Here is a 15,935-nt window from a genome sequence, read left to right as displayed (position 1 = left end):
CTCTGAGGCGACCGCCCTACAGATTGTCACAGATAGAAATGGCAGAACCCTGGAAGCAATGACAAATTGTTTTGAGAGAAAGAAGTAGGAGAGCGAGTCATGCCAATATCTGTGGCCTACTTCAGCTCGGTGGTGGGGAAGGAGGGGAGAGAGCCATCACTCAAGATCTTTGTTTTCGCTTCCTGTGACCGAATGTGTAGCTGTCGTGACCCTTCCCAAATGGGGTTCTGCCTGCAGACAGAAACATCTGAAAATCAGTAACATGTTTACAATATATTAAGAACTAGTCATTAATCTAAATTAAGTTCCCTGCACCCACACAATTTAACAAACTACTACATTTACCTGAAAATATGCTACATAGGTTGTTTGATTTCACCAAATAATAAATTCTAGTTACCAAATGCTCATCAAATAAATAATCTTACCTGCCAATGATTGTATAAGGTTTGACGTTTACAGCCTACAGTACATATGTATGCGTACATGAACAATTCCTTTGTAAGAAAAATAAAAGAAGTCAAGGCTCTCGTTATATCATCAAGACAACAATCCCTGATCTGCTGCCTTTGAGTGAGCACAAGAACGACACTGTGAACACAGTAACAGAAGCCAGGGTGATTTCACGGAGATATGGGCACATTTTCTGGTTCGTAACTGCTAGCACCACACCAAATAAAGCTCATTTGGGTGTAAAAGCTCAAACAAACATTTTACGAGTACACAAATTCAATCTCCAATTATTTTTTTAATAGAGCAGCTACAGGTTTTTATCTCTTGAAGTCTTCACTACTTAGAGTTGTCTTGTTCTCCCATCTGTGCCACAGGAAAAATTAGCTCTTGATTAAATATATGTCTATGTTCAGAGGATTAATGATTAAAAAAATAATAATAATAATTTTTGAGGATCACAAATGAACTGTGGAAGTTTATATTTACTTAAGAAAGAGTGTCCTGATGAGGGAGCATTAGTTTTTGTTTAAATCTGGAATTGTCTTAAAGTTGAGGACAGCTTATAAAGTCCATCACACCATGGGGTAATGCACCAGAGGAAACGAAACCCTATCATAGCATCTCCGTTACCACGGCAAGGTAAAATAGAGAGCTTATTTTACACAGCACACTCCTCCAGACAGTGAGTCACAGTCACAGGCCTGAGGGCGCAAAATGCTTTGCTGATGAGAGGTCAGAGGAGACCTGTTCAAGCTAACAGAGTGGCCACAAGTAAGCGCTTAGTGCAACAATAGTGTGAAAAGAGGCATCTAAGAATAAACATACCATCGAGCCTTGGAAGGGTCACGATAGTAGTAAATCATCAAAGGTTCAACTCGTGTTACCTAACTGCAAGACCAGGCCTCTCTAGGCTCATGACCAACAAATCAATAAATAGGAAAACTAGTTAAATAGTTTGTTGTGACATGGAGGTAGAAGGTCATTGTCATCGTCAGTCAGTGATGAAAGCAAAACACAACATTTTTCTTGGCAAATACACACATGTATTAGCTACCTTACTAACAGCTGAGAATTTTTGGAATACCAAATTTTATGCAACCTTGCTGCTGACCAGATGCATCTCTTCATTCCACCGTCTTTCAGCAGAATATTGCACCATCTGACTAAATGTGCATCATTTTAAATTTTTTTCCAGGTGAGCAGGAAGGAAGGCGGACTGACGATATGTGTCCACACTAATCTGTTTCTGGCCATTTATCAAGTCCTTCACGTACAGCACATTATCCTGTACTAACATGTCAGGGCTCATACGGAATAATGCTGCTGCAAACATTGGCTGGCCACAGAGATCCATTTGTCCTAAAGCACAAAGAATCAGGAAAACTTTATTGATCCCCACAGTGAAACTGAAGATGGAACAGAGATTAAATATGTATAAATTAATTCCTGAGGTTTACCACCACCACCATAAAGCAGTAGAGAAAAGGTTAGAATAAAAACAAACTGCATAAATGTTTTTTGTTTTTTTTTTCCTCTAAGCCTCAATGTTTTCACTTCAGCATGGTAGATCCAGCTATATTTGGTGGGTAATGATATATGGGTTCGCACAATAAAAGAAAATGGGAGCACACTCCCATTAAGATAAGCGCTGCAGGCCAAGGAAACCTAGAAATGCCAGTGGCATATTGATTGCATGCCCTGTATTAATAGTAGGGTTAGCTGCTGCTCCCTCAGAGTGGACATTTCATCCAAAGCCGAGGCCCGACAACAATGGGCAGCAATGAAAAGTAACCCCAAGTTTAACCAAAATGAAAAGTGTTAAGTGCTGTAAAGCTGAAAAGACAGTTGTAGTGCACTGAAATGCACAGCACAGCAAAGTCAGTGGTGGTCATTAAGACTATTTTACCTCAATGTCAGTGATCGAACACCTAAAAATGTTATGTAGCTATTGTTGGTTGGTCATGCTTTGCTCCATGTAAGTGTCTCAGATAAAAGAAAAATAATAACTAGTGTTTCTTCACGAAAAAGACTCTGTTGGCTAGTAGATATTAGGTTAGATGTCACGATTCATTTTCAAAGACCAGGTCTAATCTCTTAGGTAAACTAAGAAGTGACTCTGTGAAAGTACAGTGTCGTTGGGTTCCATGAACAGCAGTCAAAAATGAATCACTCGTAGCAGGTGTGATGATTAGTAATTAACATCGATTACTGATCAATAATCATATATATATTCCTCGGTGCCAGGTAATTAGCATCATTAACTATAAGCATGTTAATATAGAGAGCAATAACAACAGAAGCCCCTGAGCCCAGAGCGCATAGGTTAGCTTTCCTGCCTTTTATGGGTTGTTTTCCCCCTCTCTCTATTAAGGCAGTTCATTTTAATGCAGGGTTTACTGTCTGCGACATGCTCACATAATTCATAACACCATATGTGTAATGTATTATGGCACATGGAGTAGAGCTGCAGATGCTGCTCTCAGGGTAAATAGTTTAGGTAAAATGTCACAGCAATACCTGTGTCCAGATTATTAGTACATTCTCCATACTAAGAATGTTTACTTTACACACTACATACCTACACTCTAGAACATAATACAGAGATTGTCCTCACCAGCAAACCAACCACAATGGTTGTTGAAACACTTAAAACAACCTCCATCCATGTTTTCCTGACAAGTGACCTTTTGAAGTTGTGCAAGTAATGACTGTCCCCTCTCAATAGCAAAGGCAGAAGTAGTGTGACGTAAGTATACCACAGCAAAAGGGCTTAAGAAGGAGTCTGGAGGCCACGTCTTAACCTGAAGGCGTTTATTTCCTTAATGCACTCTTACTGTCCTAAACTTAAATTTAGCTGCAGGGGTGGTAGAAAAAAAAGAGAATAACATACCAGAATAACATATTTTAAGAATGGCCATATTTGTTGATGAATGACCTATTTTGTTGTTGAAATGAGGACTTGTTATGCAAAATTCTGTTCTGTTGGGGCCTTTTGAGAAACTAAATTCTCAAAGAAAAGATGCTTTAACTTTGTTTTCACTGACTTGGGGGTTTTACTGCTGTCTTCAGTTTTCTAGCAGTTAACATCTTGCAGCTCTAGGAACTGTGGCTCAAGGCACTTCTTGCACTACGTAGCAACTGCGGTTGCTGCTTGCTTAAGACAAACAATGACGGTATGGATAGCTGACAGTGAAAAGCTGACACTGAATTCGACAAAAATTATGGCAACACAGAAACTTTAATATTATAAACACACAGAGCAACAAAACCTCCTTTATGTTTCCTTTCCTTGAACTAGTGTGCCTAAGTGTTAGCAGGAACTGCGACATGTTGACGTGAGTGTAGAGTTATGTCAGCAGCTGAAGACAGTCTGGCAGCTGTCATGGATGAGACCTCAGTTATTAACACCAAGGCGCACGGCAGAGTTGCCCAGTTTTACACATCCACAAATCTGATCCTCCTAAAACAAACCGTATATTCACCCCTCCTTATTTTCTTCACCACCTACAGAGCTGGTAGATCTGATGGCAGAATCTTGTCGGGAAAACAGTAAAAACATATTCTCCTCTGACAAAAAAAGGTTTGCCTTCGGGGTAGATATTTGGCAAAGGTGTTATTCCAGATTTTTGGGGGTGTGTAAATCCATTTACACCCCTGGAATTGTGAAATAATACCCAGCACTGCGGCATGGAAACTGTCATTAGGCAATATCATCTTTCCCCTGCCTGGGAAGACAGAGCGTGATAGGAGCCATAACACAAATTTGGATTTTTAATTACAAAAAGCGAGCAGGTGATATCTTTTTGCATGGTAACTCTAGACATGGATCATTTCTCACACAACCATAAATAGAACTTGTCAGCTGAAGGGATATTTTGCTGAGTGGGTTGTTTGCAGTTTCATCCTCACTTATGATAAAGCCATTGATGGCTTTGTGCAACTGTATATGAGTGATAATGTGACTGTGTCTGATGTTGTGAAGAAGTTTTATTGTGGGCTATATTCCTCACAGATATGAATATGTTACAAAAGTGGAACGAAGCTGACAATGAGACCGTAAAAAGCTGCGTAAGAGAAATGTGAAAATAAGTTTGGATAAAGAAGATGATTTTCTTGCCAATCAGTCTTTCGCCTGCTGCCTGGCTGTCTGTCCCTCCCACCGTCCATCCATCATCTTTCTTACTTACATTCCTTCTTTGATAACTTTGAAATGGAGGATCGTTAGACCTTGTGACCATAGATGGATGCCTGCTTTTTGTTTGTGTGTGTGTGCGCCTTTCCACAGTTACATAAGCCCAAGACCCACATTACTGTCAGTACTTGCACCAAAGAATATCTTAATTGGGCCTAAAATGTGCACTTTCAGTTGGTTTGTTTCTAAACAAGATTTTATGTAAAAATTGTTTCCTCTGACAAAAAGAGATGAAAAATATTTTTTTCTTTAAATTACAAGAATGAGTCTTGTTTTCCTTCCAGTTTCTGTGAATAATGACTAAAATCTTGTCAAATGATTGACTGTTTGAACTACTACCACTACTGCTGCTACTATTAAGAAGGCACCAAAAGCAATGACTCAAACATAATAACTCAGTCTATAATGAGACATGTATAATGTATACCTAATTTAATTTTTCATTTTTAGTCAACCTTAACTTTATATTCTGCTTTAATACACATTGCAGCAGATGTAAATAGAGTTTGACTGTGATATTTTTACATTTATAGCAGTTTCTAATGCCAATTTCTTGCTATAGTATGAATCATGTGAGCCGTTTCTATTGTAACAGATCAACTTTAACGACAGTAAAAATCTTTACACGTTACACATATTCAGTCATCTTTTATTTCATTTTTTTGAAGGGTAGACTTAGGGCTTATCTATTTACTGGTTTGGTCTGTAGATAAACTGGCAGCATGAAGCATCAGGGTGAGGGATTTACTGCTGGATTGAGCTGACCCGGTTCCTGTAGAGTTGTGTTTTCCCCTGCTAAAGAGATTCTCCCCTTTTTCCAGTACAGGTCAACTACGTTCAGGACCCCAACCCACCACACACACACGAAAACACACACACACACACACACACGTTTGCTGCACTCTGACAAACTACAATCACTTTAGACCTTCACTGGCCCTCCACACCAAGACAACATGTTGTTGATGAAAACTCTACTGAGTCATTAAAACAGGTCAGTGTGGCCTGGCTGCGCTCACATGCACACCTTTGTGAACAGCGTGACCTGACAGTACTCAGGCCTAATCCGAGTGCTATCTCAGGAAAGCAGACAGACTGAGGAGCCCCGTAGCGTGGCACTACCATCTTTTTCTACTCATTACCGGCTCTGGGCTTCTCAACACAGATAGAAGCAATGAAGGAGAACCTCAATAAATGATCAGTGTGCTCTGCCAGCACCAACGCATGCTGCATCTGCTGCCTCCCTGTTGCTGCTCCCATCTTGCTCCCTCACTGATTGTACAACCCATAACCTCTCCAGGATAACAGTATAAACCTTCCAAATTTGCCATACAGCAGGTGTATGAGCCTGCCCGATCAAATGACCTAAATTTGGCTAAGCGGTTGATTTCCCAGGCCTCAAGGACTGCAGAAGCCCACCTCTTTTAAAGCCCCAAAGGGATAAATGATGCCCATTATGCAGTGAAGTTTGTAATGATGCTTTTGATTAGTGAGTTGTCAGGAGGTATTGGCCCTACGCTCATCACAGCGTTGTTTAGCACTTTAAGACCTCCATAAAGATGAGTGTTTTTTGAGAAAAGATGAAAAAGCAGGAGGCATGTGCCTAATGAAGTCTCAGGCTTATAGCCCCTCTCATGACAGGATAATTACACCAAATGCTTCCAGCGAACACTTCAAAGGACACTTCATCCCTGTGCCAACACCACGCAACACATCTCACCAATCAAGATGGCCTGACCTAAATCAGGTCTCTCCGGCTTGTCTCTAATGTTGCCCGCCCACAGACTCACTGGACCTCTGCGGAGTCAACTGCATTAGAATACACTCAATATACTAGTACAATAAGCATGCAGGAATTAAGACTCGCTGACTTTGCTGCAGAAACATATTGACAAGTTAGTCCCATAGTATGCAACAGCATGTCACACGTAGTGTTAATGAAGAGCATTAACACTACGTGCGACATGCTGTAATGTTTGGCAACATGCAAACACATCCACGCATGGCATGCACATCTGCCAAAGATGATGACAGAGAGTGATCTGTAGAGTCTTGATGTAATGATGCAGGAAGCACACGTACTAAAAAAATGTATGAAATACATTCTACACTTTACAGATAACATCACTGATGCTTTGTGACCTGGCAGATATTTATGTTTAACGGGCACACCAGTCTGTAAAGGGTGTTAGTTAACCTGTCATCTGAGTCGCACCCTGCACGCCGGAAGTGAAGAGGCCTGCTCTTTTTCATGCATATGCTTTAAACAGAGGACGAAGGTGTAATAAGTGTAGCATCTTAATTTGCAAAAGTTCACACAATTTGTGTCACTTTGGAAAATGGGAATTTGAAGTTCAGCTGAAACACATGCAGCTACACTATATCAATATTACACAAAATCTTGAGAAAATAATATCCTGCTCGAAATGTGGCTGTAAGTTTGCAGTTGGCTCTGTCATGAAGAACGGAGGCTGTGGTCAAGTTGGAATTACTGGTCTCACAATTCCAGAGAAATTTTCACTGCAGAGAGAAAGTATAAAAATGTCCATGGAACAGACTCCTGAGGCTTAATTCATTTCTCTGCTGTCCATCTATGTGCTCACTATGTTCTAAACACTCTTTCTTTTTTTTTTTTTTTCTTACAAATTGTGCCTAAATACTTCTGTCTCAGTCTTCCTACACAACCCCGTCAAGACTGCGAGCTGGCATGTGCATTATTTTATGCGGGTCAGACAGAGCACCCTCCTTCTGCTCTGCAAATCTGCCTTAAGCTTTCAAGTCATGTGGCTCAAGCGTTCAAGCCAACAGTGCTCTGCAGATATGGAACATAGTGCATGATGCTCACATACAACTGGGTAACATAAAGTACACAACAAGAAATACAAAATGCTCCCAAAATGCTGTTTCATCCAAATAGTGAAAAAGATGTCTGGAAGAGATTGTACAGGTTTATGAGGCACTGGACAATTTTTCTAGTGTATCCAGTAATTATATTCTTTCAGAGTAAGTTGGGGATGATGCATTAGCTTCTGGGGGATAAGATAAACCATATCACCACAACGTGAGTAGCTTGGATTCTCCCCCCTTCACATCTTGAGGAGAATTAAACAGAGGGGAAATAATCATGGGGTACAGAGCAAGGAGGAACTGCAAAACTGCAGGAACTAACTGCATTAAAACAATATTTGCGAACATTTTACTTACGAAGCCAGCATGCAAGGCCATTTTGATAATTGCTGAGACTTCCTAACTGGCACAAACCGCTTCCAGCGCTGGAAGTGCCTCACAGGGGAAGGCTGGAAATCTATTGTGACATGTTGAGAAAGAAATAACACTTAGATGTGTTTGAATGGCTCCACTGAACACATTTCAGATTTTTTCCGTGAAAAAAAAAAAAAGAAAAAGCAAAGCCATGCTAGATGCTGGATGCTACATAATTAACAAACAAGCACTGCAAACATCTCTCAGTCTACTCTGAAAATGACTCCTGGAAGAACGGGTGGCACAGAAACAGATGGAGAGAGGCCACTTGAACACAGCGTAATGAAGCGATCCACGGGAAAATTCACTCATACAGTGTGCATTTCAAATGAACCCAGTGAGGGTGTTATGTCTCATTTATTTTGGTAACTCACACCTGATGTATTTTTTACATATGTACAAACTGCATTGCTACAGACACCATGTTTCTGTGCTGTTTTTATTTGCTGAGAAATACTAGAATATTTAATACAGCGTAGACCTGGAAAAGAAGATCCCCTTTCCACTAGGATCATTAGAAACATGTTAAAGATGCACTTCTACATCAGTAACATATCGAAGACGACCTGCATCTGTTCACTGGACAGTTAACAAAAATCTTTCCACACACAGTCATTAGTGCACATCAAAACAAGCTATTCCCGTTAAACATCTGTTTAAAGATCAACGGAGTGATTAGAGCATGTGGTAAATATATCCCCCTCCTCATCAGGGGCAATTTCACAGCCAAAATTTGCTGATTCTGACCTCAGTCTGTATTTTTCACACACATTAAACATTCGTAGTGGAATAACTTATTCCTCTACTTATGTTCCAGTACATTTTCAATTAGCATTAACCGAGGACTGGCGCTCACTTGGGGGGGTGGGGGGCAGGTACCTACTCACAATAAATAAATCATGATACCAGGTGGAGCTGAATATTAGTGAGAAGGACTCTTGTAATGATAGCGGACAGTACCGAATCTATTTCCCAAATCACCACTCCGCCTGAGAAGAGGCTCTTCGGAGAGTTTTTACATTACTGACCATCACTCTGTCTCAGATTATCCTTGCCTGTCTTTTCCATCACTGTACCTTTCTGTCACAGACAAGACTCCAAGTGCCCTCTTTCACTCTGACCCTCAATTACCCAGCCCAATCATCTCAGACAGGTGTTGAGGTGCAGTAATAAACCCTCGCCTGATGCTGCCGAGGCCGCCTCTCTTTTAAAGCACCTATGAGAGCTCTGAAATGACTGAACTCGGTGTTGATCAGGTGCTGTGACCACAGTTGACTCGCAGCTGCTGGCTGATAGTGTGCAGTGAAAAAAAAAAAAAATTACACCGGTTATTGTTCTGTATGGACTGTATAAACAGGAGCAGGTGTGCTTAGTGTTGGCTTGTCAATCCTGCGTAAAATATTATTGGAAAAAAAAAAACGTGTTTATTGCTTTAATTTGTGTGCTAATCATTCACACACAGAAAATCATATATATTGTTATAGCCATCGACGTAGTTTTTGGCTGTAGCTTCCACTAGACACCATTTACAGTTAAGAAAGTAAGTGAAGTTGTCAGCAGAGACAGTGAGAAAAAATTAAAGACTCAAGTTAAACTCAAATCCCCAGCATTACTGCTTAACTGTGTTGCAAATGGAGTCTTTTCAGTCACAAGGATATGCCATCACTGCATCATAAAGTTTGCAGAGTGATAGCACCATAAAGTCTGTGGGGGATACACAGTCTGGCTCCAGAGGTTTATCACAGCTTCAAGCTGCATATCAAGAATTTAACATTTTAAAGAAACAAAACAACATAAAAAAAATACTAATACTAGTATTCAACCTATAGGCCTATACTTTAATCATGTAGCTCAGCGTCATCCACGTACACATGTGGTTTCAGTCATTCAGGCTGATAAGACTGTGCACAGGATTATTAAGTGTTGGTACAGTAAACATGGGCTGGTTATTTCACAGGGAATGAGCACTGGACTAATTCTGTTTACTCTCACAATGTTTGTTTATTTTTCTACGCTCACCTGTTATTGCATATTGGCACCTACTACAGGAAAATCTTTAAAGGACGTGTGTTATCTTTACTGATGTACAGATATAATGGGGTTGCTCTGCAAAATGCTTCATTGTAAAGTCTCATAATTACTTTTGCCCTCTATTTTAGACTCTTTAAGATTTTAATAATGTGTTTTCTATTTCAAACACATTGTGCGCATTGTTAATGACTAGTTCCTGATGTGCTCATTCATCCTTTGTGCTGAAGCAATCTGCTCCTGCAATTCACTCCATAACTGCTTCATCACACGTTCTCGGACTGGAAGAAAACGCAAAGCCTAATGTTCATTGTTGCTTTATTGAGCATGTGCTGCATTGTGACCTAGAAAGATTCAGCAGACCCTTAGAGCTGAGACAGTTATCAAGCTAAATTAGCCTACATACCGCAGGCAGGGGTCAGACTAACCAGCAGTGGGAGTCTGCACAGCTTACCGTTAACACTCAGGAATACATTTTAAGATGGAAAATCGACAGTCATGATCCACTGCAGAGAAACAGCAACGTTTGGGTGACGATCGGAAACTAGAAACTGTATTTTTACAGTTCCTTTTAACATCCCTTCAACATATCACAGTATAATGTCTGAGCTCCAAATGTTTCAAATAAAAATGGCAATAAGCTTTATTTAAAACAACTCGCTGCTCAGTACCATAACTGTTAAACAAACAATAGCCTGCACTGGTGTCATGATAGGCTTGTGAAATACATTTGACGAGTAATTTTTTTTTAACTCATTGATTAAATTAAGTCCCTTGTTCAAGTTGTGTAATCAAGTAAACAAAGCTATTCAGCCTCCTCCAGGTCTGAGAAACATATTACATTAACAACTCCATGAGTAAAAAGTCTGCAAATCACACAGCAAACAGGTTGAGTAATTCAAGGATTAGAGGATTCATACAGTCCAATTCCCTCCGGGCAGTCTGCCAATAGAGAAGCACGGTCCAGGTACTCATGAGGTGTGCGATGCCACAACTGGCAGATCTGCAGAGAAGCTCATTGACAGATGAGCCAGTGCCATGCATGCAGACGTATGCAGCCAGATTTAAATGCAGGTGGTTTGACTTAACAGCACAAAATATCACTGATAAGAGCGAAGAACTGAGGAGATACATATCTAGTCATCCTTCACACTCCTTTTTTTAAGAGGTCTATTCTATCTTAAATTTGTAACTCTAATGTAAGTCAGGGTTCTTATTTTTTATTCAAAGATTTAGTGAGCAAATTCATGTTAGATTCAAGTCAGCTTTCAGATTCAATTGCACAAGATCATTAAGCTCATGGATGTCAGCTGCCACGTTTGCCTTGCTGATCACCTGAGCTTTTAGTGAGCAGAACAGTACTCCTCCTTTTATCAGTATGTTTGCATTTTCAGCCTCAGAGACTAATTTCTCTTTCAAAGTTGGACAAAGAATGAAAAAGGACTTTAATTCTACAAGCAGGGATAAGACTATGAGTTGCTGATACAACCATACTCATTTGTAGTCACAACCAGAATTCAGAACAGCCAGAAAGAAGTGAACACTGCAAATAATTATAGAGGCAGACAAAAAAAAAGGGGGGGGGATCATGTTCCACAAATCTCAGGTTAAAACCACACTTTCTCTGCTATTCAGCTTCAATTATGCTGTGAACCCATATGTGCACACTCTGAAAAAAAAACAAAAAAACTTTTTGGAGTTCAAACCACTAGGCTTAATTGCTGAATAGTTTGGGGAAATGTATCATTTACAAGCTACAGTACATGCATGCTGAGTGTTTTCATTTTACAATAGATTGTTGTTGAGAGCAGAACATGCTGATTGAAGGTGCTAAAATGTCAAGTATAGAGGGCATAGATTTTAAGTATTGTCAGCAAACCAGTGTGATTTCAGCTGAAGTGCTTTCTATTCATCAAACACTCAACACTGTGGCTGCTGATGACAGAAGCATTGAGGTTAAATTTGAGGTAACAATAAATGAAACGCTTTTATGTGATACATTTCCGTGCAGTAGGTGAACATTTGAGTTTATTTTGTTTGACACGGGCATTACAATAGCACTGAAATTAAAATATGCATCAGTGTACGAGCTTCAAAGGCACTGGGTTGAGTGTATGTACCATAAAGCTATATGTGTGTGTAGGTTCATCTCATTCATCCTGGTAGCTATACAATGCAACATCATGCCTGCGTATGTACAGCATTCACCACTCATTTATGAGGCATCTTCAGTTCCTTTCTCTCTCTCTCTCTCTCAGAGCTAAAGAAGCCTCTTTGATGAGCTGTGACACATCTTGCCACAATGCTACAGCCTCATTCCACTGGATGTTTAATTTTGTCTTCATGTAGCATAAAGCTAATTTACAACACCTGTCCAGGCGGGGCCTTGGCAGAAATAAAAACAATTTTAAAACCATGAGCAAACAATTAAGGATTTATGGAGGAAAAGTTGTATAATGCAAAGCTGTAAAGGCAAACACAGATCAATTAGCAGCTGTGAGTAAATCTTAGCTTTTGTTAAAACCTGCCTGTAGGGGGTAAGTCAGTGAGATGTAAAGAATCAGGAAATTTTATGGGTAAGCTGTCACATAGTTTTATATTGAAGTGAGTTTCATTTTTGATTAAGTTTCTATCACAAAACTTTTGTCATTAGAGTGAGTCGATTCATGTCCTATATCTGTAAGTAATGCAGTTGCAGCGTTAAAGGAACTTCTGTTGTTTAGTTTTGTTTTGCTTTGTTGTGTTACTGATAATGTTATCTTGTGTGTGTGTACCTATTCGAAAGTCCTGTTAGAACAAATCACTTCAGATACAGCTGCTTTGTCTTTATCTGCTTCAAAACATTCTCACACTGCCAGATGTTGAAGTGAATTGTACCTGGATGACTACAAAAATTACTTTTTATGATATCACCATCTGCCTGCACTAAATGTGGACAAAAATTACAAACTTAGAAACAAGACCAACAGTCTACAGCTATGCTAGCAGCTGTGTGAGGCTAACACGGCAATGCTTTGAGCTCAATGCTAATGTCAGCATGCTAACATGCTCAGTTACATAGCTAACATGCATGTGGTGGGCAGACTGATCAATCAACCAGCATTACCATCAATACAGCAATGCCATGAACACAGCTAAAAATAAAACATAAGAATATCTGATTCTCTTTCTATTCCTCTTTGTCCCCAAAATCTGACTCTCTACAATAACTCATCAGTTCTTCTCTCTCGTGCTCTCCTTTTTTCTATTGCAGGTGGTGGGTCAGATCGATAAACTAACGTCCGACTTTGACTTTGACCTGGAGCCAGATGACTGGACGGTGGCCACAGCCAGCAGCACGTCCAGCAGTGAGCGGGGTTTGGGAGAAGCCTTCAGGCTGGACTTCCTCAATGCAGATGTGCTTTCAGATAGCTGGGAGTTTTGCAGCTACCTGGAGGCTGCTGGCGCCACCGCCCGCAGACCTGGTGAGCAACCAGGGGATCTACGATCGGAGCTGGGCCGTGGGACCATCCCCACCCAGACGCAGACCCCCACCCCGCCCCCCACCACTGCCTCGGTCTACTCCCAGATGAACGGTGGGCTGCCCATCCCCAACGGGCCCCGCATTATTACCCCAGATTCATCCAGCGAGGAGGCCAGCAGCTCCACACACAGCCACAAGACTTCTCGTACCTCCGGCACAAGAGAAAGAGTGCGCTTCAGTGACAAAATTCTGTACCATGCGTTGTGCTGTGATGATGATGAGGAGGAGGAGGAGCAAGACGAGTTACAGGAGGACAAGAGTGGCTGTGCTACACCAGACAGCGACACTGAGCCCAGTCTCCTTGCCAGCTCAGTCGCCCCCAAACGTTCTTCCTCTGAGCACTCACTCCTCCATAACTGTCTGGACCCTTCCTACGTCTCCTCGCCAATGAAGGGGACGACAGGAGCTCACACACTACCCAGGAAAGGTCTCTTAAACCCCGGCTGCCGCAAAAAACTGTTACGAAATAGCAGCACACAAACTGTCTCTGACAAGAGCACCCAAACTGTACTGCCCTATATTCCAACCAAACAGAAAACAAAGGACCACTGAGAAAGCCCTAAGTTTATCATAAATCTCATGAAGAGGACTGTGCATTATTTAATATTAAATACATAGCTCATAGATTAATACACAAATAAATTAATTACTAAATAAATAAATGATATATGGGAAATCACTCGACTACCTAAAGTCATTCTGAGGCTCAGGGAAAACACAATGAAATGAAGCAAAGCAGATCATTAAGATGAAAGTTACTGGTGGACCAAAAGGTTAGTGCCTGTTCTAATGTTTAACGATACACTGAATGGATTCCCTATGTGTAATCATTTGAAACAATGACAGAGATTACAAAAGCAATCATTTTTAACAGAACATTTTAAGTGTTCAAAATTGGAAGTGAAGTATGAAGAGGTCCTTTCCCCTCCTCATACAATGGTATAAGTCACAAAAAAAGAAAAAAAAAATGCTTGTTCCTATAATGTGGATACAAAACGCTGCACATTCTGTACTCTGAATCTGTATAAACATTGTCTTTTTTCCATGTTCAAGTTATTTCAAATGTCAAGGGGATTATTGCTTTCAGTGGGGAAATGTATCTAGATGCACATGTCAAGCCTCTTCCTCTATTTGATGTCAACAAACAAGACTGAGTGAAGAGCCAGAAAACAACACTATTTACCTGCCCTTGATTTCATATATCATCTGAGTGTGATCTGTTCTTGGTCTGCTACGGAGGCTGGAACATAAGAGTGGCAGGCAGAAAAACAGATATATAAAGTAATCTGAACATGTGCAGTCCACAAAAGTGACATTTCCTATTTTTTCCTCCTCCTCCTCTGTGTCTGCCCGTGACGTCATTAGGCTTAGGATCCCAGCTAAATAGCAGTCCACAGAAAAATTGTTAAAGGTTTTTGTCTCTCCATGCAGTCGCCCAGCGGGGAAGTGAACTCGGTAGAACAGCGTTTTATTCACAAGGCTAACGCCAATAGCCGTTCCTGATCAATATGTTAGAGGGAGGTTGCAGTGAGAGGTCTCTCTGCTGAGCATGCATGCCACTCTCCTGGGATCTGTGAACAAAAACTCACAGTCAGACCTATTTACTTACACTGAGTGGAACAAAAATTAGAACTGTGGCCCTAAAGAACTGACATTTCAAAAAATTGTGTGTCCAGGAGTGAGAGCTGATGGTGGAAAGAGAGTGTTTCAAATTCAAAGATTTTTTTTTTTTTTTTTTTAAACGAGCAATAATCTACCCTGGGGAACAGCTTTGTGAGCCTCCTCCCCTGGTACGCTCACCCTTACTTTCCTAATATTGTGTTTCCAGTTTGAAAAGTAAAATGCCGTAGTCTCAAAGAGGAAAATCCTTGCTGCCTCCTGTGAATCTGACCTTTGTGCCTCTGATCAACTAATGTGGACTTAACCTTCCACAGTAGGGAGAAATGGTCAAAGCATCTTATTTATTCACACAGGAAGACGCCCATCCTTACTCTACTGACACATTTAATGCCTCCACATTTTGTGAGGGAGTTTGGTGAATTAGTTTTCACAGTGATGCAGGTAGCTGAACACACTGTGAAATGTCTTACTCTTCATGTGCAGTAAAATACATGTATCCGAGCAAGCCATCTTCTTTTTACCTCTCAGTCACAGGCTTTTGTTTTTCCTTTTAGTGGAACAAATAAGTCAATTTATCCTATATTTATTTATTTATCAATATTTTTGCTATGTTCAATATAGTAATATATATTGATTATATATATGAAGTACATATGATAATATCATAATAATGTAAACCAATATATATATATTTGTTTTTTAGCAGTATAAGGTAGCATTTTTAATATAATTTAAATCTCACAGCAGTAGTACAAGTCTTACAATTATGACAAACTCATAAAAGCAATAATTGTTAAAAGTGGCTAAAAAGAAGCCTAATTACTGTTCAACAAATTATCCAATCTTGTGTGCTTTTTC

At 40.3% G+C, this 15,935-nt stretch overlaps 1 protein-coding gene across 1 annotated transcript in view; it reads left to right on the top strand.

Annotated features, from left to right (window-relative positions):
* Positions 1–14,187, top strand: part of insyn1 (inhibitory synaptic factor 1) — a 43,848-nt gene extending 29,661 nt beyond the window's left edge. The window contains exon 3 of the mRNA XM_041040402.1: positions 13,188–14,187. Within this exon, the coding sequence (XP_040896336.1) occupies positions 13,188–14,009 (822 nt within the window). The 3' untranslated portion in view covers positions 14,010–14,187. The remainder of the gene's footprint in view (positions 1–13,187) is intronic.
* The last annotated feature ends 1,748 nt before the right edge of the window (positions 14,188–15,935 follow it).

Source organism: Toxotes jaculatrix, chromosome 1 (genome assembly GCF_017976425.1).
Source record: "Toxotes jaculatrix isolate fToxJac2 chromosome 1, fToxJac2.pri, whole genome shotgun sequence".
Taxonomy (NCBI): Eukaryota; Metazoa; Chordata; class Actinopteri; family Toxotidae; genus Toxotes; species Toxotes jaculatrix.
This window is presented reverse-complemented; position numbering and strand designations above follow the sequence as displayed.